Source organism: Haliaeetus albicilla, chromosome 8 (genome assembly GCF_947461875.1).
Source record: "Haliaeetus albicilla chromosome 8, bHalAlb1.1, whole genome shotgun sequence".
Classification (NCBI taxonomy): Eukaryota; Metazoa; Chordata; class Aves; order Accipitriformes; family Accipitridae; genus Haliaeetus; species Haliaeetus albicilla.
Window position 1 is genome coordinate 41497633 of NC_091490.1, and position 22527 is coordinate 41520159.

A 22527-nucleotide genomic window follows, 5' to 3' on the forward strand; every position below is an offset into this window, starting at 1 on the left:
CCCGGCGAGGAACCGAGGAACCGGGCCGGCACGCTGCCGGCATCACCGGGATGCTCTGGCTTGGGGCCTGGCCAGCGTTGGGGACGGTGACATTTTGGGACAAACAGTTGGTCCTCGGAGGCCAAGGAGGCCATCAGGGTCCGAGGGGCACCCCGGGGTGCTCAGCGGTGGGGACAGCACCCTAAGGTGGGAACCCACAGGGACACACGTCACATCGTCACCCCGGGGAAACCACAGCCCTCGCACCACGGCGGGGGACCGGCTGCTCTGAGAGCCATTTCTATAGGGAAGATGTTTTATCTTCCCTCTCACCCCACCCTAATTAATTGTTTTAATTAAGGAAATGCCACCTCCACTCCCGACTGCCATTTGCCTGCAGAAACGTTGCTAATTACGGCGAAGGAAATGCGCTGTGGCTTGTTAAACCCGTTCGCAGGCAGCTGGGAGGGGGGTTGCATGCGTGGGGGGGGGCTAAAAATATATGGGAAAAGGGAAAATAAACGAGCTCTAACATATACATCACCATCCCGGGAGCGGAGGGGGTTTGGGGGTCCCCTGTGAGGGGAAGGGGTGGCCGTGGTCCAGAGATGTGCCTGGAGGGGGAGGTTTGGTACCTCCATCCATCACCTCTGCCCAGCAGCGGGCAGGCACTAACGAAGCGCCCTTCATTACGGTGTCACCCAGATGGAGCCCGGCTTGAGAATGGGGATTTAAACCCCAAGTTTGCAGATGTACGGAGCTGTCACCAACACCTCCTTCGCCGGCTTTGTCATCAGCAGCCAGGAGCTCGCGCTGCTTTCTGCTCTTTAACAGGTTTCATGAATTTTAATGGGCAGTTGCTGCTGGGTTTCTCCTCCTCTTCCCGTTGCTTTTTCCCCCTCACAGCCTTTCGGGTCACCCTTCTCCTCCCTAAGACATCTCTGGGCTCATGGCCAGCCCTTGGCATCCTCCGAGCCCCCCCAAAACCTTCCCCAGCATCCCCCCCGCCGCCCCTGCAATGGAGATCTCGCCCCAAAGGTACAACCGTCAGCGCGGGGTGTTCGCCGCGGCGCTGCCGGCACAACGGTGCCGCTGCTCTGGCCGGTAGCTCTGGGCACCTCGGTGGCTTTTCCCGAAATTCAATGGATGTAAAGGCTCCAGAGACGCCACTTCAGAAACATCCGTCTTTATTAGCAGCTGTTTAACACCTCCCTGAGGGACCATAACGAAGGGAAGCAACTTAATCACCGTCATGCAGCAAAGTGCAGGCAAGCAAGTCTCTCCCGGCTGCCCGGCCATGGCCGTTCCCACCACCGGCACTGCCGCTTTCCCGTGGCTGCGGTGTCTTCAGGTGCTCCCACCTGGTGACAGTGTCCCTCCTGGTTCCACCCAGCTCTGTGACAATGGTCCTCCTGGTGTCTTCTGGTCTTCTGACGCTGGCTCTCCTGGCCCCATGTGACAGCATCCCTCTTCGTCCTGAAACCTTGTCCCTAATGGTCCGTCCAGGTTCTCTTGGTCCATCCTGGCCCTGTGATGACGTCCCTCCTGCTTCTCCAGCAATGTCTCTCCTGGCCATGAGCAATGATGCCTCCCTGGTCCTCCTGGCCCACCGACGATGGTCCCTCCTGGACCCCTCTCATCCCTTCTGGCCCCATGCAATAATGTTCCTCCTGGTCCCATGCTGCTGCCGGGCAGGGGATGCTCCAGGCAAACCCCCCTCTCAGCCCATCTTCAGAGCCCACAGCCAGGCCACCACCGAAGTTTCTCAGGAAGGAACGCCGGATCCTGCCCTTTTCCCCAAGGGATTTGGGGTGCAGGGCCAGGGCGTTGCAAAGCGAAGAGGTTTGCGGTTGAGTCTGCAAGGGAAAGGCCATGGGGCCATGGGTTCCCAGACTACCTACCCAGGGATGGGGACACTGGGGATGGCTTGTCACGGGGGATGGTGGCACCCCCAGAGCACCCACCATGGTCCCGCAGTGCGGGGATAACATGGGGGGGGTAGATCCAGCCCCACCAACTTCTTAACCCTGACACCCCTCACTGTGGCTCCATCCCGGCTCCCATGGGATTTCCAGGTGGCTTCGCTCCCACCCTGCAGCACCGGTCCCAGCCCCACACGGGACCCCGATGGCTCTCCCCCACCCGTGGACCACTGCCCATCCCACCCAGCCGTATCCTGCACAGGGCGCTGGGAAGCAGGGGGGAGCTGGGCCAGGCTTTTTTCTTTCCCCATCTCCTTTATATTTGGGTCCACTTCCGAACAAAAAGCACTGCTTTGAAATGACTTGCAGTTGCCGAAGTGATCAAAATAACATTTTCTGGCCAAGATTTTGCTTTGTTTTTTAAAAACGCTGCTTAGAAATCGCTCGGCACTGTCAGTCCCTCCCCTGCCACCGCCAAATCCCCGGAGATTTTGGAGCTGATCCCACCTGGCTCTGAAATTCCCCTTTTTCTGGGGGAAATTTCCTGGCTCCAACCCCCTCCCTGAGAGCCGGTATTGGACCCGGGTGAATTTTGGGAGGGATGGAAACAAGCCCGGGCTGCCGGCAGCTCCGCTTGGCTCCCTGGGCTGGGAAAAACCTGTTCCAGGAAGGGTGTGTAGGAGGGGGGGAAGGATCAGGAGAAGCTGGATCAATCCTCCTCAGAGCTTCTGCAGCGATGCTGAGTCGGGTACCGCTGTCCCGGCACGGTAGAGGGAACGTGGTCCCACCGATAAGCGTCTGTCCTCCCGTCTGTGGTCATTGAACTGCCCTGCCTCTATGTGGGGAGATGGTGGCTGTGGTCATGGGGTGATGGTGGTTGTGATAACGGGGAGATGGTAGCTGTGGTCATGGGGAGATGGTGGTCATGATAACAGGGAGATGGTGGCTGTGGTCATGGGGAGATGGTGGTTGTGATAAGGGGGAGATGGTAGCTGTGATAAAGGGGAGATGGTAGCTGTGGTCATGGGGAGATGGTGGTCGTGATAACGGGGAGATGGTGGCTGTGGTCATGGGGAGATGATGGCTGTGGCCATGGCATTTGCATCAGGGGCTTGAATCTGTAACTGGCCGATCTGTCCCTGAGAGGGGAGGATCCCAGCCCCATCTCCTGTTTTGCAGCCTCCATAGGTGAGGCAGGGTGAAAATGGGCCAAAAGGGGAAAAATGGGAGGTGCAGCAGAGGGAAGTTGCTTGCCCACGGTCCCTTTGCCAGAGGATGCAGGTATTCCCTGTGCACCCATCGGCCCTCTCCAGGGAGGATCTCCATCACCCACAACCCTTCCTTCATCCCTCATCCCCCATCTTCACCACCCCCAGCCCTGCCTTCATCCCCTGTCCCTCATCTCCATCACCCCCAGCCCTGCCTTCATCCCCACCGCAGCAAATGCTGCGCCTGCCACCAGCTCCCGCATCCCCGCGAGGCGAGAGAGATGGAGAGGAGCGCGGGGAACCGGCGTGCTGAAGATCAAGAGGAAAATGATCAAAGGAGGGATGTGGGTGAGCGCTGGCAACCCCGTCACCCTGGAGACGGGAAGCAAATATTTGGGCTAATAGCACTCTCGGGGAGCGGGGCCAGGCGCTTCCCATTGTCAGGCGACAATAGTGATGGGCAGCCGCCCCACTGATCCGCTGCGGGCCTGGCTTCATTAGACATCGCTGGTGCGGGGGCGGAATTTGGGGTATTCGCAGGTTCGTTAAGTGAATCGGTCATCAGCCAGTGCCGGGGTGCTGGGCTGGAGGGATGCTCGGCTGGGGGATGCTTGGTTGGGGGATTCTTCGTTGGGGGGATGCTCTGGCACAAGGATGCTCAGGCTGGAGGGATGCTGGGTCAGGGGGATGCTGGGTCAGGGGGATGCTCGGTCAGGGGGATGCTTGGCCAAAGGGATGCTCTGGCAGAGGGATGCTCAGCTGGAGGAATGCTGGGGGTGGTGGAGGGCGAAGGGGCCACAGGGATGATGCTTTCCCGCAGGGGCACCGTGCCACAAGACCGGTAGCATGGGGGGTACCACCAGCCTGGATCTGACATTTTCTGCAGGGTGCAGATGTCTGTCACATCCCCGAGCTCAGCTTTTCCCCACCGACAGATCTCCCAGCTGCAGCGAGCCCTCCTCCAGCCTTCCTCCCGCAAGGCACAGCCTCCCCCGCTCCTGCTTGCCCAGGGAATGCTCCTCCTGCCTACCCAGGAGGGAAACTGAGGCACGGAGCGCTCAGACAGGCAACAAGCAGCTGGGAAGGGTCTGCAGGAGCTGCTCCAGCCCAGTGTGGCCATATCCTGCAGCCCAGGGCCCAGCAGCCCCTTAGTGCATCTGTCCCCCACCTGGAAACCCCCAGCCAGGCTGGCAGGATGCGGCCCCCGACCTCCATCTTCTCCCCATGGGTGCTGGGTGAGGATGGGGCCGGAGCAGCCCCAGCGGCAGCTGTGTTGGGGGGACCAAATACACACACACACACACACACACACACACACATATAGATATTATTTTTTTAACATATATGTATATTTTTCATAAACTCAAGCATCTGGTTGAACACAGAGAAGAACATTTATTTTAAACATAAATATTTCTCCATATGTCTCCAGTTTTAACCTGACAGTGCCTTTGTAGCCCACGTCCTTAAGGTGATGGGTTATGGAGAAGAGCCAGGCTGCCATCTCCCACCCTCCCACCCAGGGACACCCCGGGGAGGTGACAGTGCAGGACCTGGTGGCCCTGGGCTACTCACCTGCTGACAGCTGGGCCAGCACCTGCCTGGGCACCCGCTGGTCTGTCTGCACGGGGCAAAGCAGGGTGGGCACAGCCCAGGGTGCTGCGGGGTCCTGGGAGGGACAGGAGGGAGGTAACGGTTTCAATAATAATAGTAATAATAATAATAATGATGATGATGATGATCATGATGATCACGATGATTATGTATTTTCTGTATTTATATTATTATAATAATGTGTTTATATTTATTTTATATTCTTTATTTTAATAATGCTGATGCTGATAATAATGATAATAATAATAATAATAATTATTATTATTATTATTATTATTATTCTTGAGCTGGCAAAGGGCCTCTGGCTCGTGCTGGGAGTGGAGCAGTCCCCGTCTGTCCCCGCAGCACAGTACCTGACGTGCCGCCTGCCCGCCCGTTCCAGGAGCACGATGGAATTGGAGTGACACGGAGGAAAATCAATCTGAATGAATGAGGTCACCCGCCTTATAAATAATTCATCATAGCCGCATGTTAATACACCTCTCCCCTGTGTGCCGCGGGGGGGGCAGGTGGAGGAGCTGCACAGCTGGGCTGGGTGCTGGGTGCCAGAGCTGGGTGCTGAGTGCCAGTGCATCACAGCCATGCTGGGTGCTGGTAACTGGTGCTGGTGCAGCACAGACATGCTGGGTGCTGGGTGCCAAGACTGGGTGCTGGATGCCAATGTAGCACAGCCATGCTGGGTGCTGGGTACTGGTCCAGCACAGCCATGCTGGGTGCTGGGTACCGGTGTTGGGTGCTGGTGCTGAGTGCCAGTGCATCACGGCCATGCTGGATACTGGGTGCTGGTAACAGGTATGGGTGCAGCACAGTCGTGCTGGTGCTGGATGCCAATGTAGCACAGCCATGCTGGGTGCTTGATACTGGTCCAGCACAGCCATACTGGGTGCTGGGTACTGGTCCAGCACAGCCATGCTGGGTGCTGGGTACTGGTCCAGCACAGCCATGCTGGGTGCTGAGTGCCGGGTCTGGGTGCTGGGTGCCAGTGCATCACAGCCATGCTGGATACTGGGTGCTGGTAACTGGTATGGGTGCAGCACAGCCATGCTGGGTGCTGGGTGCTGGTGCTGGTGCAGCACAGCAATGCTGAGGGCTGGCATTACCCAGCCGGCCAGGATGGCGCCCAGCACCAGCAAGGCTCAGGGTGGGGGTGACACACCATCCCAGGGTTCTTGGTGGGTACTGGGCCCTGGCACTGCTCCCGGTGCTGTGCCAGGAGACCCCGGCCCAGCCGGAGACACGGTGACACCACGGGAGCTGGGACCTGCAATCAGCTTCGGCGAGGGGAGCGGGGCCAGATCCTGACCTGGCTGGAAGAAGCCACAATGGACTCTTAACAGCCCCCACGGCACAAAATCCCCAACTGCGGCCATCCCGCGCCGGGACGGAGGTGACCCCCCCCCCAGCACCCGGCTGCTGCCACCAGCTGCCACGGGCACATGGCCCCACGGTGGGCAGCGCTTGGCAAAAGGGACTTTTGTCCCCTGGGACCAGTAGGCAGGTGATGGAGGTACTGGCAGGAAGGGCAGCACAGCCAGGGATTACAGCAGGAAGAAAGCGATGCAGTGTGAGGCCAGCAAATGTTTTAATTCCCTTTAATTCCCCGGCTGCAGCGCGTCCCTGCGCTTGGCCGCTGTGGCTGGGGTCATTGTGTGTGTCCCCCCCCCATGCACACAGGGCTCTTCCCAACCTTCTTCCTTGGAGTTGTTTTGGAGAAAGGCGAGGGAAGGAGCCCGGCAGCACCAAAATGTTGCAAAAGAACATCTTGAAGCCATTCTGCCATCTGTTGTGCTTTCAGCGCAATTAAGCAGGCAGCAGCCGTGCCAGGCAGCGGGGAGCATCCCTGCCTGCAACACGCATCCCCCCACCAAGGCCTGGGAAATAACCCCACGGGTGGGTTTTTGGGTGCTGTGCCTCCCCCCTCTTGCCAAACCCCGGCTGGTGTCGCGGGCAGCTGGCTGGCAGCCGGGAGCGAGCGTAGATGCCGGGGGGGTTGGTTGCTCGCTGGGTGCAGGCTCCCTTCTCCCGGCTCGCCAGGCTTCGTGCCAGCCCAGGTGCCCCTTGCCGGGGGTCAGTGGGGTGTTCTGGGCCACGAGGGGTTTATTTCGGGGTGCACGCGGCGAGCGGGAAAGGGAGGCAGCGGTGGCATCCCGACGGAGGGTGCTGCCCACCAGGGGTTGCGGAACCCCAAAACCTCCCCTCCTTCCAGAGACAGGGCCTGGGGACACTCGGCCGGGGGACCCGGTTGTCTGGTGACACCACGCACCCAGTAAGAGCCACGAGAAGCTGCCACGGATGGGGCTCGGTGCTGGGCTGAGACCTGCCCAACTCGTGTCATGAACCCTAAGCCTCTGCTTCCATCCAGCCAAACCCCGAGGCAGGATTCACCTCCGGAGCCATGGCTGCTGCCGGCTTGGGCTTGTCACCGCTTCCCTTGGCTGCTGCTGGCGTTAACTTTCCCGGTAACATTGGTTTATCCCCTTGATCTTGACGGGAAACGGGGAGGCAAGGGAAGAGTCCCCGGGGAATCTCCGCCACACGCACCGAGCTTTAATTAGGGATGGGAAATCTCCGCCGACAGCCGCGCAGGTAAGTGAGCCCGGCACTGGAAGGGATTAGCACCAAAATTAAATCGTCTGCTCCAAAATGGTGAACAAAATGCTCCCAGCCCAGATCCTGGTGATGCCATGGGACCGGCACTGTGGGTACAGATTTGGTGAGCAAACCTGAACCCCCCCCGGCCGTGGGGATCTCGGCAGATGGCTGAGACAAGGCAGCGAAACACGGGACGGATCCGGCAAATGGCAGCAGCTGCGGTGAGGACAGCTCTGGCGTCGGCTCAGATGGGGATGGAGGAGTTGGTCCCCAGCCCCCTCTGCCTGTCCCCAGTCTGGCAGGCAAGTGGCCTTGGGGTGGCCCCCACCGGGATCCCCAGGCTGACTGGGGTGGGGACAGCGGGGACGAGGCCACGTGCGTGGCCCAAGCAGCTCTCTTGGGGGGTGACATCCCCGTAGGCAAGGTCGGGGTGATGCTGGTCCCCAGGCAAGGTCGGGGTGATGCTGGTCCCCAGCACCCCGCACCCTCCGTGGCAGAGCCACCAGTGCAATGGTCCCCCCAGCTGGGGACACACGTGGCACCGGTGACGCACATGTCACCTCCACCTGCCTGGCCCAGATGGCACAGATGGCTGCCCAACCACCGGCTGCCCATCCCGCCGTGCCACGGCGAGTCCTGTGGTGACACCCACCAGTTTTGGGGTGAAATCCCACAGGTTTTGGGTCACCAACACGCACGATGGGTGAGGCCATCACCGGAGCCCCAGGGCTGGCAGCATGGATGCAAACCACTCCCTTCTGCCGGCAGCAGGATGCCCTGGGCCAGCGCGGGTGTCCCGGCATGCCGGAGTGGCGGATCCCGGCACAGCGGCACGCCGGGTCGGCGGAGGCGTGGGGTGCAGTCGGCTTCAGCAAAACGTTCCGTCTGATTAAATCTGCCATTACAGCTCTCGCTGCCGCAGCGCTCTCCTGGCAGCCCTGGCCTCGGCTACCGACCGCGCTGTGATAACAGGCTCTATTAGCATAAAACACCGGCTCCGAGCCCGGCCGAGGATGGGGAGGATTAAGCAGCTGGCTTCTTCTGCTAATTAATAATCCACTTGATTAACAATTGTCAGTCAATATGTCACCAGCACAAGGAAAGGCTCTGCGGCCACGAGCTGGGGGCACCGCTCCACGGGGCCAGCATCTTCCTCCTCCTCGTCCTCCTCTTCCACACTCTGGCCAACCCCTGTGCCGCTCCAGCGGGGCCTGCCTGGACGCCTCTCTCTGCCCCCTCTTGATTGCCACCATCTGACGTCATGGATCATGCTGATGATGTCATCAGCACCCTGCCTGCCCCCACGCCCCCCTGTCCTCGCTACCATTACCCAAAAGGCTGGGGGTCCCTCTGCCTGGCTAGACGACATAACAAGGGGCCCCTCTGTCTGATGATGTAATTTGTCACGCAGGCTTGTGATGATGTCACAGACTCCCACATTCACCCCAGGTGCCACCTGAGTGGGATATTACCAGTTCCCACTCAACGGGTAGGGCAGAATTTGGCCATGAAAGATCCCAAAGCCTTGGGGTGCAGCAGGGCACCCCCAAAACCTGGGGGGAAAACCAGATCCATCCCTGGTGCTTAGTAAGAGCATCGTCCCCACTGTCCCCAGCAGGTGACATCAGGGACGCAGCATCCAGCCGGGCTGGGGACAGCAGGTTTTGGGGGGCAACGTGCTCCCCCTCCTTCCAGCCCAAATCCCTCCCCCAGCACTGCAGCGGAGCGGGGGGGGGGACGACAGGCAGGGAGGGGACAGTGTCCCCCAGGGTGCCTTTAGCGCAGGGAGAGTGCAGCAGGGAGCGATAATAGCATGTCCCCCAGCCCCCGCGCAGGAATACGAAGCAATTAGCTAATTGCAGCGGGAGGTCACGGTGGGCTCCTGCCCCGGCCCCCCTCGGTGAGGCCAAGTGGGCTCCGTGTGCGGCAGCCGCATCGCTTTGTGCTTAACCTACATTTGCTTTTGTCCCGGCCGGCGCAGCCGGAGCATGCCCGGGGCCCTGCGTTCGGCTCGGCACAGCATGGCGTGGCACGGCACGGCACGGCTCAGCATGTCACCTGGCACTGGGGTCCCTCTCAGCAGCCCCCAGACCCAAATTAAGCAGCCAGGGCTCAGCCTCGCTGACCCTCATGGGGCTAACGAGCCCAGGTAAGTGGGTGACTCTCAGGTGGAGACGGTGACATGCCATCGGGCCGTGGCACGGTGTCCCCAACATGGGGATGGTGTTTCACCTCCTCCCAAGGGGGTTAATCACAAGAGCCCCTTCCCAAGGGTGTCTCCCCAGGAGCATCTTCCTCCATCCCTTCCCGGGAGCGCTCAGCAGCCTCTCGAGGAGCGGCACTGACTGACGACAGCTTCCACCGAGCTTTAATTATCTAACGAGTCTCGGCGTTCACAGCCGCTGTACTGTGAACAAACAGAGGCAGAAGGCACCCACTCCAGCTGTGGCATGGGGGCCAGATGTGCAGCAGGGAGTGGGGGGAGCACCCAGGATGGGTGGCAGGGGATGCTGCTTGGTGGGGACTGCCCTGCTGGGGGATGTGGCCCTGGGGACCCATGATACCCCTTTGCTCTGGGGGGGGGGGGGCTCAGCAAAAAGGAGCACGAGGAGCAAAGGGGTTAAATCCCTGGGATGGGAACTGGCCCCTAGAGTTCCCCCAGTGCATGCTGACAAGGTGATATTGGGGTGCAGCTCATATGGCCGCGTCCTGTTCCACCCTCGGAGACACCCATCAGCACCCAGCCCCATCAGGCTGCACCCACCACCCCAAAGATGCCCCCCCACCCCGTGACCAAGCACCCTCCGTGTCATCCCTCCGGCTCAACGGATCCTGGGTCCCCATTTAAACCCCATCCCTGGAGGGCTGCACCCTCCCCTGCCTGGATCCGGCCCCACGGATGCAGCCACCCTCGCAGAGCCGGTCCTTACAGCGGCAGCTCCTTAAATCTTTCAAAACCAAAGCACAAGCCCTTTGGGGGGGACTCACTGGGACTGGGTGCACCCTCCCAGTCCGGGAAGGGGGTCCTCTGGCCCGGGACCCCTGGGAGAGGACATGCGGGATTGGGATACGGCTGTGATTACTGACAGTGGGTGTCACGGCAGCCCGGGGACCAGCAAATCCCCAGGGTGCAGAGGGAGCAACTCCTAAATATCAGTCCCGAGTACTAACATCACCTCACCCTGGGTCCTGCCAGGGTGACACCAATGCCACCAGGATGCTCATGGCAGCGCCGAGCTCGACCTATTTTTATCTCCTCCTTGATGAAGTTTGTTGGGTTGCTTCCATCCCCGGAGGGTTTAATAACCTCAGATGGGTTCCGCAGTCTTTCAGGAGGGGCTGCGGTGCTGGCGATGCCCCGGTTTTGCATGCAGCGGCACGTGGCATCCGGAGGCAGCGAGGAGAGAGCAAGTAAGCCAGCATCTCCTGAAAAATCACCTCTGGAGGCTGCGGGAGCCGGGTGTGGGGTCGTGGCAGAGAGAAAACACATCTGTGGGTCCAAGGGATCCTTGTCTCCCATGGCGGTTTCTCTCCCCTGGGTGCCCTGGGCCAGGCGGGCATGAGCCTCATCCCTGTCCCAGTATCATCCACTTCCCTGGGATGCAGGAGCTGGATGGTCCTGCCATAGCCACAGCCTGTCCCCACGGCTTTAGGACAGCCCCGTGGGCTTGCCGGCCACCCTTTGGGTGCTGCACCTAAAGCTGTCAGCACCCCTAAGTGACGTCTCCGCACTCCCTTTCCCCCTGTCCAAAGCCAGCTAAATACCCCAGTGCATCTCTGGGATAACTGGTCCAGTGTGTGCTGGGGGGACCATCCCCAGCTCGTGGTTCTCCTCCGGAGCCGGTGGCTGCCAGGATGGATTTTGTTTTTACAGGGATGAATTTTTCCGCCTCGGCTGCCGGCAGGGAAGGTCGGTGGTGGGGAAGGGGCTGAGGCGGCACAGCCGGTGCCGGTAACGCGGCAAGAAGGGGCCATTGTGGCGAGGCGCAGCTGTGCGGGGCGCGGGAGGGGAGCAATGGGAATGCAAAATGCTGGCGACGGGAAGGGCCTGGGGGATTCAGCACCCTCTGAGGGTATTTCCCCACCCTGCACGTGTCCCGGTGACAATAAGGGCTTTATGGGGGGAGATGCCATCCCCTGTCCCAGGAGCTGCTGGGGCCTGGCATGTGCCGTCCCGTTGAGGTGACGCGGGTGCTGGGGACACCCCGTCCCCACCTCAGCAAAGCGGGGGGGTGGTGCTGGGGTGCTCTTGGGGACCTGGTCCCCTTGAAGCCATGGCTGTGCCACCAGCAACCTGCTCGCGAGGCTGATGGAGATGGGTCCTTGAAGCAGCATGACAAAGTGACACTGGGGACGAAGGGGAGGACAGAGAGCGGCTCCTGTGCCCTTCCCAGCGCTCCTCTGCGACCCGGTGAGCAGCGGCTCTTGTTTCTCTCGCTGAGCTCTCGTGAATTATTCAGGTGCTGCCTAAGGATGCTCCCCCCTTACCCAGAGCGGAGCCCCCCCTGAGCCGGCTGGGGGCCACAGAGGTGGGGAGCAGCCAGGGCTGGTATCACTGGTCGTGCGCCGGCCACCGAGGCGGGATGCACCGTGCGAGAGGGAGCGGGATGAGATGTGCAACCTCCCCGAGCACGGGGTGATGCTCAGCATGCGGGAGAGGAGCCCTTGCAAAGCATCATTTCATTTCATTGAAAGGAGGAGAGGAGGAAAGGGAGGGGGGAGAGAGCCAGCACGCGAGCTGGCCCAGATCCTGTTTCTTCTCTTTTTTATTCTCTGTTTTCGTGCAGCGCCAGCTCTCATCCCCCGCTGTTCAGCAACGGCTGCTCCATCCACGCCGGCAGCGCCTGGTGCCACCCAGCAGGGATGGGGCTTTGCTGGGGTGAGCCCCAGTATGGTCCCCAGCTGAGCACCATCCTCAACCGCTGCTGGGACCCCAGGAGGATTTGGGGTCCGGCTCCGGGGCTGGCGGTGAGGTGGAGAGCTGTGCAATGCAGGGGACCGTCCCCGAGATGCTCCTGGGGAGGGGCTGGAGATAGGAAGTGGGGGTCTGCATGCTGGGCACACTGGGGGTATACTGGGGGGAGGAGGATGCCCCCCACACGCCCAGTCCATCCCATCACCCTCCGCAGCACCTTCAGCAACAGCCTGAGAGGGGTGAGGACAGCGGCGGGGGGTGCACGGATGCCCCAGCGATGGGGACATGGGATGGGACAGCGATGGGGACATGGGATGGGACAGCGATGGGGATGCAGAACAGGATAGCCATGGGGACACTGGACGGGGCAGCAATGGGGACACGGTGCTGGGTAGAAGCTGGCCCTGCCAGTGGGAATCTGCCACATTCTGCCGGTGCTTCCCCGGCTCCATTCACCCCCTCCACCCCAATCTATCACCGTCTCCTTAGCCTGCAGGCCCGTGCCACGCTGTTTCCGGCTAACGGCTTGTTTCCCATCGCTGCAAGTGGCCACCAGGAACAGATGAGCCCGGGAGGGTGATTTATGCCGGGCAGGTTGACGCTGCAACTGTTCGGGAGAGCGGCAACAGCTGCTCCGGCTGTTTCAGCACAACGTGGGGCCCGGAGCAAATCCTCGGCGGCGGCAGGAGCGGGGGCTCGGGACGGGTGATGTCCTGGGGGCGTCGGGCACCGCTGTGGGGTGGGGGGACGGCAGTGCTGGAGGGGGCTGGGGAGGATCTGGGGGGGCTGACGTTCGCTTCCCAGCCACTGCGTGAGACCAAGATTCAAGTCAAGGCTCTGGTTAATCCAGACTTTAATCTGCTTTAAATCCCACCTTTAAACTGTTTAATGCCACCTTTCGGAATTAGGATCCTGCGCGGTGGCTCCTTCCCGCTGAGCTGGGAGGAGGAGGAGGAGGAGGAGGAGGAGGATGCTCCGACAGTCTGGGGAGCAAACCTCGGCACAGCGGCATGGCTCGGCAGGACCGCGGGGGTCGTGGGGTCCCCGGCACAGGGACGAGCAGACGGTCATGACCCCCCGATTGCAGCACCCCAGCTTAAAAACCTTTCTGCGTGGCCGACATCAGCTGGCAACGGGGCCCAGGCTGCCGGGCTCGGGGGGCTTCCCGTGACACCCCGGTGACAAACCGGCCCTGCACCCACCATGGGGGCTGCCGCCACCCGCCACCCACCACGCCAGGCCCCCACATTCCCCCGGCCAAGCAGAGAAGATGCCCGTCCCTGCTTTGTACTGGCGGTGCTGGGTGGATTGGGGCCGGGTGGGGGTTTTAGGGTCTGGGGGCAGCCCCATCTCCCCCCCCAGAGCCCCCCACGCAGCAGCCGCCTGCACACCCTGGCATGCTGCTCCCGGTGAAGGGTGGGAACGGGGCGGAAAAGGGCCCGGTACGGGGCTGTCGGTACCGGCACAGGCGTCCCGCGGCCCCCCACGCCCCCCTCCCCTTTCCCAGGGGTGTTGTATCCCCGTGGCACACCCGAGGACCCCCACGTGTGGGCGAGGGGGGACTTTGCAAGGACCCCCGGCGCCCCGCGGTGCAGCCCACGCTCAGCCCGGTCTACCAGCGCCCTCCCGTGTTCTATCCCCAAAGCTCCCCCGGCACCCGGCCAGCGTCCCACGCCGCTTTCACGCGTGACCCTCTCCCCCACGCGGGACCCCTCGCACCCACCCGCGTCCCCACCACCCACGCGGCTCCGTACACACCCGAGGGAAGGCCCCCGTGCCCGGTAACGCCGTGTCTGATCCACGCCGCGCTAACGGGACCGACCCACGCACAACCGGGACCGGCGGGACCGCCAGGTCCCGCTCCCACCCTCGGGGAAGGCGGGGGGGGGACACCTCCTACCGCGCGCTCCCATTGGCTGCTTCGTAGCAAGCCCCGCGTCGCCATTGGCTGACAACGTCCGTGGGTCCCGCCCCCGCCGCCGCCGCGCCCGGCCCCGCTCGGGACTTCGCAGCAGCCGCGGGCGGGAGGCCCGGACCCGCCGGGTTACCGGGCACCGGGGGCATCACCGAGCCTGGGCAGGGGAGAGGCGACTGGGGAAGAGAAACCCCCTTCGCCCGGTCCCGCCCCGTCCCGTTTCGTCCCGTCCCGTTCCGCCCCGTCCCACCGGGGGGCACCGGAGCAGCCCCGGTCCCGGCGCCGCGCTCCCCCGAGGTAGGCAGCAGGTAAGGGCCGGTCGGGCTCTGCTGCCCGCCGGTGCAGCGCTGCCGGGATCGCCCCCCCCCACTTTTCCCCCCGGTCTTTCCGGTTCGACCCCCCCCCGCCCCGGTTCCCCCGGTCCGTGGGGGCGGGGGTGCTCGGTACCGGCCCGGTTCGTGCTTCTCACTCCGGGACCGGCAGCGGGACGAAGCTTCTCGTCCCGGGGGGCGAGCGCAGCCCCCGCTGGGCATCGGCCGTGCTTCCCCACTCCTCATGCCCCCCCCCACCCCGGTGTCACCGGGAACCGGCGGCTCCGGCCGGCCCACGGGGCAGCGCGGCCACCCGGGACCCCCGGGGTGTTGGGGGGACCGAGAGTTTGGGGAGCCCCGAGGGGTGGGAGCTGCTGGGTGGGCAGAGCCCGGGAGCGCCTGGCCGTGCCTCAGTTTCCCCAGGCGGGTAAAACACGGGGAAAGGGCGATCTCCCCCCAAACCCCGTGGGAAATCCGAGGGCAGAGGGTGGGCTTGAAACGCCACCGGGTCCAGCGGGCGATGGCTAACGGGAGCTTGGAGAAGGCGCCGGAGCCCCCCGCCACGGGGACGTCTCCGGAGCCCACGTGCGAGGGCAGGAACGGGTGCCCCATGGCAGCACTTGGCTTCGTGCATCGCCCCGTCCTTCCTCCTCACCCGGCCGCTGCCCGTCCCCTGGGCTCTAAAGGATGAAATTCCTCCATTCCTGGAGAGACAGATCCCTTTGGCGAGGCCAGATCCTACCGGGAGCAACAGAGTTGGGTGTAAAAATTCCCAGCTCCCACCAGCCGAAGCTTTATCGGTTCCGGAGCGGGGAAGCATTTGAGCCATAAATATACTTTGCCGACCCCAAGCCCAGCACCGGATCCAAATTGTCCCACGGAGCTTTTCTCCCCTCCTGGAGCGGCTTTGTCCTCGCCGATCCCCAGGCAGGAAGCATGTGATGTACCAAGGCCCCCGCCACGGGACAGACGGACAGACGGACGGCGGTTTGGCCTCAGTTCCCCCCCACCTCCCTGTCTCTGTTTTCCACTTCCCCACGAGTCTCCTGAGCCTCCGTCTGCTCCAAGCAAAGGAGAAAGGAAGTTGCTGCCAGAGAGAGCGGCTTGATGGCAGCTCGATAAAGAAAAGGAGGAAATGGAAGGCGAGACAGATGCTCCAAAATAACCCCCCCTTCCTTCTTCTCCTCCTCCTCTCTGTGCTGCAGCTGCCTCCCCCCCCCCGGGGCACGGTAATCCCGGGGGGATTCCTTGATATGGCACCAGATCAGCTCCCCCATCCCGAATCAGCACCGGGCAGCACCCCGGGATTGCATTGGGGGTGTCACCCCCCCATCACTGTGCCGGACTACCCATGGTCGGCACCCCTCCATGTGCCAGGATCCCATTCCCACGCGGTGCCGGCAAACGGGAAGCGCCGGCGGGATTCACCACCTACGCCTGGGGTTGGCATCGCCAGAGCCCCCTCGGATCGTCCTTGCACAGACACGTTGGAGTTGCCGGGGCAGATCGGCGTTCCCAGGCATCGGTGCATACTGGATTTGGTGCAAAGGAGAAACCAAAAAGCTTCTGCTCCTTCCCGCAGGTGCCCGCGCCGAGGCTGCAGTCGCGGCGCGGGCACCTGCGGGAAGGAGATTATGGGATAGGGGAGTCCAGATCCCAGTGCCAGAGATGGTGGGGACAATGATGGGGACATGGCCGAGCGCTTGGCAGCGCCGCCGGCACGAGCGCCAAGAGCGAGCGGAGCAAGATGCACCATGCGGTGCCCGGCCGAGGCGATGCCAGCGTTCCCCGCAGCATCCCATTCCCGGAGCCGTGCTGGCCGCGATTTTTGCCATCCTTGCCAAGAAATGAGTTTTTCCTCCGGCGAGGTGTTTACTCAGTGGCTTCCTCCCCGGCCTCACCCTGCTCGGCACACACGCGCCGGACCTGGCGGCTCTCGGTGCTGTTTGCACCCATGGCAACGTGCGAGGGACGGCTGTTGCAAAAGGCGGCGTGCGTCCTTCCTCCTCCTCCTCCTCTGCCACCCCAGCGCTGGTAAAATGGGGTCTGGAAGCTGGAGGGGTCACGGATGGTTGGGGGACGGGCTGGTGACGGCGGTTGGGCTCTCCGGTTACATCCCCGTGCCGCGCCGGCGCTCCGACCCGTCTCCTGTAATCCAGCGCGGCAGCAGGGTTTAATTAATTAATGGGGGTTGGAGGCATGGGGAGCTGGTGGAAGGCAATGCCGGGGGACGGAGAGCGGAACAGCGGGATCCCATCCACCCCCCCGGCGTTTGGCCGGGGATTCGGGGGGACTGGGGATGCTGGGGTGCAGAGCAGGGGCGTTTTCTGGAGCAGCGGGAGGAAACGGCACATGGGATAGAGGGAAAACCAGGGAGATCTCCACCATTAAATGTTTACCCCAACTGGGGAGACGATGCTTCTGTGTCAGAGGAAACTTGTAGCAAAACAGCTACAAGTTAATATGGCCCTGGCGAGGAGGAAGAGGAGGCAGAGGTGCTTCTGCTCTCAGCTGGAGCTTCGCAGAGCCCTCCCCTCGCGCCGCACGCTTGCTCCGCGCTGCCCCATAAATTATTTAAGTGCTTTTGCTTTCCCGTATGAAATATTCAGCCCGCTGCCGAGGGAGCTGGGGAGGGCTTGGGGACGGGGGGGGACACGAGCACACAGAGCCGCTGGTGTGTACCCGGTCAGGGGAGAGGGGTCTTTAGGGAAGGTGGAAATAACCCTGGGATGGCGTCGCTGCTGGATTTGGCCCCTCTGCCATAAATGAGCTGCCAGCTGGCGCTCACGCGGTGGCTCTGCCATGGCACGTGCCGGCGCCACCAGCCCCAGGTGCTGGCAGGAAGACAAGGTCTCATGTTCTGCTCCCCCCCCGCACCCCAGACAGGAGCTTTAATTGATGCTTTTTAACGAGAGGGCTGGATTCTGCTCTTGCTTGCGCCCGCTATGGTGTAGGAGATGTTTCATGGGGGTCCCTGTTGGATGGGGGCTGAGGTTGCAGCCGGGTGTTGGATGAAATGCTCGTGGATGCCGGCCCGGCAGGGAAGAACACCAAACTTGCCGGTGGAGGTGCTGGCAGGGCTGCCTGTCCTCTGCCAGTGCTGGATTTGGCCCTCGGCTCCCCTGCCCTGCGACAGCGCGGCTGGGATGCTGCTGTGCCCCGGCGCTGGCACGTGTCCGTCCCCAGGGCAGGGACTTTAGCTGTGTCACCGCATCCCCACCTCGTGTGGGACATCTGGATGTCCCAGCCTTCAACTGAGCCCTCATGCCACCGCTCAGGGCTGCAAACCCCACCCCAAAACCTGCAAAATGGGTGGCAAACCCCTCAAAAAAGGGCTGTGACTGTCCCCAAAGCCACTGTTGGGACCACAACCCCGCCGTGCTCTTCCGGAGCAGGGAGGGACTCGGTGAAAGCAACGCCCGACTGCTTTTTTTCGGTAGATGAAGCTGTTTTTTTGAGGGCGTTTTCATTAAAAAGAAGAAGGAGGTGGGGGGGGAAACAAGCCCTGAGCAGGGCTGGAAACTTCAGCGACAGGAAGGAAACGGGGTGGTTTATTTCGGTCTCGAGTTTGCTCGTCGGGGCAAGGCTTGCCTCTTCCGTGTGCCGATAGCAGCCCCTCCATGAACAATGGGGTCGCGGGGCCCTTCCCAGCAGGAAAACGGCTCGTTCCAGTGAAATCTCCCAGTTGGTGCTGAGTCAGCAGGTCCTGGTGGGACAGAGCGTGGTGCGGAGGGTGCCGGGTTAACCGGCCCGGTGCTGAGCGGGAGCGAACGTACCGGGAGGTGAGCTTGGGTTTCCTTGGGGTTTGCAGCGAGCGACCTGCAAAACAGCCCATGGGTGCTGGAGAAGGAGTAGGTCGCATTTTTGGGGTCCAGGAAAGACCTCACCCTGCCCCACCCTGCTTCGTGCCTCAGTTTCCCCTCACGAGCGATGCTCATCTCCCCGGTCCCCGGCAGGAGATGGCTGCGGGGCAGCCAGGTGTTATTCAGTGCCGGGAGCGGAGGGTTGATCTGTTATTACAGTCGCTAATTGGGAGCTGTGGGCGCGTGGGACAGCTCACAAGAGCCAGCGCTTCCTATTTTTTTATGGGCTCCGTAGGTGGAGTTTGCACTTGCTTTATGGCTGCGGTCGCCCAACGAAGAGCTCAGGCGTGGGAATTCCTATTTATCCGGGCACCGCTCCCGGCAGGGAGCCCAGAGCACCCCACAACCGCCACGGGATGCGAGGGAGGGGGCTTCCAGGGTGCCACACCACGGCAAAGCTCTGCTCCTTCTGGAAGAGGCTGCCTGCTGTGGGCAGAGCGAGTCCCCCTTACAGCCGAGGGAGAGAAGATGGAGCCACGTTGCCTCTGCCCATCTTGGCTGTCCCTCCGGGCTCGGCTCCGGCAGGATCTCGCGCAAGGGGCTGTCGGCGTTAAATGAGCCCGACCCGCCTGGGAGCTGCCGACAGCTCTGCGAGAGCAGCCTCTGCTTTGTCATTTCTGTCTTATTAAGCGCGAGAGCCTCAGCTCGAAGCTCATGCTGGCAAAAATCAATGTTTTCACATCGAAGGAAATACTTACAAACCTCTGTGTTTTTCCTAAGGGCTGTAAATAAAGCTGCATGCAGCAGCTCGTGCGGCGCCGGTGACGGCAGCTCTGTTACTGCTCACTTAATTCACGCCCTCGCAGAGCCTCGGCCGCCCTCGGGCTCAGGGTGCCGGCGTCTGGATGATGCCAGGGAATCCGGGGCTCAGCTTGCACCGTCACCCGTGCACCGTCACCCGTGCACCATTGCCCTTGCACGACCGGCTGCAGTGAGACAGAGCCTTGGCCGCAGCAGGGTATCCAAGCCCCGTGGGAAGCCGGGGTTTGCTCCGGAGAGCCCCGGAGTGTGCTCCGTAGTGGTAGGAGCTGGATCGAGGATTCCCAGAGGGGTCTGGGACTGGGTGGCGGCTTGGCCAGGGGGGTCCGCAGGGCTGCCCGCGATGGGGACAGACTCGGTTCTGCGCTAGAACAACCGACGGGGCTGCGGACAAGAGTCTCTCCTCTCCTCTCCACATCCACGGCCGATTTATCCCCATCCGTTCTCACACCAGCAGCATCTTTTAGCTTAAATAGCTCTTCTCCCCTCCCTAGTGATGTATTTATAGCGTGATCCCATCCCTTCCCTGCTCTCGCTTTACCGGGCTGACCGTGCCACCTGCAAGCTCTTGTATAAGCAACCCCCATCTCTGCCCATCCATCCTGGCGCGGGAGCCGGTTGTTATCATGCTGTTCTCGCCTCCCCATGATTTGCAGCTCTGCGATTTCCCGGGGCAAGATGCATCTCCAGGGTCGGTGGCGTTTTATTTCACAGCAGTTTTTAAAGCTGGTAATCTGCCTGGGATGATTGATTTTGTCCCGCCGGGGTGCAGGGAGTCGGGCTGTAAGGTGAGCAAGGGGTGAGGTTTCTGGCTTGCCGAATTATTCACCTCTGTGCGATGCTCGTGCCAGCTCTGGAGGAAGCCGAGACGGCGGCAGAACGAGTCTGAGCTCTGACGGTGTGGGCGTACCGGGGCAGGCAGCGTTAGGGAAAAAAGGGCTTCAACGCACGTTAGTGGGTGCTGCAAACCGGCCGTGCCGCTCTGGCCTCAGCGGGCGCCGGGCTGTACGCCAGCACGTGGCTGTGCTGCTTGCAGTAGGTGACTCAGTCATCACCTGGATTGTCCCCAGCTCACCCTGCAGGAAATGAGTCAGGTTTTAAGGAAGAAAAAAAAAATGTTAAAATGATGAGGCAAGAGTCCTTCCTGCACAGGGAGGAGGGCGGCGCCGGTCGCAGGGGGGAGATGGGGGTGGAGGGTCGCAGGCGATGCTCAGGTAGGGAGACCTCGCTCGCCTCCGACGCTGCCCGTTGCGCTGTAGCTTCTCCCCAGAGTTCGGGGGAAGGAAGGTGGGAACACCCTGTAACTCATCCCACCAACAAAATCTGGGGCGTGAGCTCAGCTCTTGCCTGCCCTGGCACCCAGGAGCTCCTCGTGGTCTTGCCGTTGGCCAGAGATGCTCTTTCTCCTCCCAAAAGGCGGCGTGGGGAGGAGAGGGGATGGGGACTGATCCAGGGCATAGGCTGAACTGTGTGTGTGCCTCTTCCCCCTGCAGAGATGGACACCTTCAGCACCAAGAACCTGGCCCTGCAGGCCCAGAAGAAGCTCTTGAGCAAGATGGCTACCAAGACCATAGCCAACGTCTTCATTGATGACACCAGCAGCGAGATCTTGGATGAGCTCTACCGGGCCACCAAGGAGTACACCCACAACCGCAAAGAGGCCCAGAAGATCATCAAAAATCTCATCAAGATAGTCATGAAGTTGGGCGTGCTCTACCGCAACGGGCAGTTCAACCCTGAGGAGCTGGTGGTGATGGAGCGTTTTCGCAAGAAGGTGCATACCTTGGCCATGACAGCTGTCAGCTTCCACCAGATAGACTTCACCTTTGACCGCAGGGTCATGTCGGGTGTGCTGACGGAGTGCCGGGACCTGCTGCACGAGGCCGTCAACGGCCACCTGACGGCCAAATCCCACTCCCGCATCAACCACGTCTTCAATCACTTTGCGGACTATGAGTTCCTCTCGGCTCTCTATGGGCCGTCCGAGCCCTACCGCACCCACCTGAAGAGGATCTGCGAAGGGGTTAACAAGATGCTAGAAGAGGACAACATATGAAGTTGGCCAAGATGGGCCATTGGCAGTGATTGCCAGACTCTGCATCCTGTGAGACTGAAGACAGGACGTACGTCTGTTTTGACCATCACCAGGCTTGACGTCCTCTTCTCTGTAGTGCTAACTCATTTTTTCCTCATTTCTACAAAAGACTGAACCTCTTGACTTTGTCTAACCCTTGCCCAGGGTCTGCAAACCCCTCCCTGTGCTCAGCTGAGTCCTTTCCAGGTGATCCTGGGCTTCTGGGCTCCTGCTGTATAGTTTGATTTCCTTTGCCCACCAAGTGCTCTTAGCTCAGAGTCCAAGGAACTGGACTCCTCACCTTGAACTCTATCATAACCCTCCTCGGGGAAAACCAAACCAAAGACTCGCGGTGCCTAACACCTCTAAGGTGTCTCTGAGCGAGCGGGCAGTTGCTTGGATGAACGGTTGTGAGACCTTATTACCGGAGGGTTGTGGAGCCCCATGGTTGTCTTTCAGCAGCTCCACGACGTGGTGGGAGCAAATCATGGTCCAGACTTGTGCTGCCCAGCGTGAGAAGGTGCTTCTGCACCTTGCAGGCTAGCATGGGTTTTGGCCTCCTATAAGACAAGTCCTTGAGACCAGAAGGATCCCACCTCACCTGGGCGAGTGGCTGTCCCTCAGGGCAGGGAGGGAGCTGGAGGAACCTGCTCCGTCCCTGCGTCCCAGGTACACCCCTTCATCCAAGACCCAGCTCCCCCCGCGACGGTACCACTGTGATGGCTCCAATGCCTTCCTCGGTGGTTGTCCAAAGCTCTCCCTAGGATTTCATACGTTTTATGTGTCCTCGACTGAGTTCTGGTTGTTATTTTTTAGCAAACTCTGTAGCCCTGATGAGTTATTTAAATAAACTCACCTGTTTGGCCTGGGTGCTCCATGCGGTTGTTACAAAGGTGGTTGACAGCGATAAAATGAGTGCTGCCAGCAGTCGGTTTTGTCTTTTAAATGGCAATTGCTCTCTGTGACCTGGAGTTTTTACTCTCCATCCCCTGGCATCGCTGCCAGCCAGGCTGCCCCTGCTCCATGGCGCAGCAGCTCCTGGCTTTGCACAGCCAGCACTGAACTGGTGGGAGGAAACGTGGTGCAAAACCCAGCAGAAACCGATAGTAAAGGTCTGGGGTCCCGGGGGGGAGCAAATGTTGCTCCCACGCAGACACCCACACGTGCCTCTGTGCGTCCCCTCACCGCACAGCGGGAGCTAAAAAAGCACAACCCTGATAGCAGAAAGCAACGGGCAACTTTGCAGAATTCAATACAGGCACGTTGTAAAAGCGTTGTGCTCTCAGAGCATGGATGCACCAGCCGTGGCCCGCTTCCAACACGCTGATCTCACCTTTGAACACCGAAAATTGCCCTTTTAGCATACAAGACACCA

At 61.3% G+C, this 22527-nt stretch overlaps 1 protein-coding gene across 5 annotated transcripts; it reads left to right on the forward strand.

Annotated features, from left to right (window-relative positions):
* Positions 1-14218: 14218 nt before the first annotated feature.
* On the forward strand, positions 14219-22029 carry TNFAIP8L1 (TNF alpha induced protein 8 like 1). 5 transcript variants are annotated; one of them, XM_069790279.1, is made up of 2 exons: positions 14219-14453; positions 20572-22029. In XM_069790279.1, exon 2 carries the CDS (start codon positions 20574-20576, stop codon positions 21132-21134), a length of 561 nt encoding a protein of 186 aa, XP_069646380.1. In that variant the 5' UTR covers positions 14219-14453; positions 20572-20573; the 3' UTR covers positions 21135-22029. The 5 variants fall into 5 exon arrangements, with proteins under 5 accessions (XP_069646380.1, XP_069646381.1, XP_069646384.1 ...); XM_069790280.1 differs by having other exon boundaries at positions 14219-14442; XM_069790283.1 differs by lacking the exon at positions 14219-14453 and adding an exon at positions 14853-16490.
* The last annotated feature ends 498 nt before the right edge of the window (positions 22030-22527 follow it).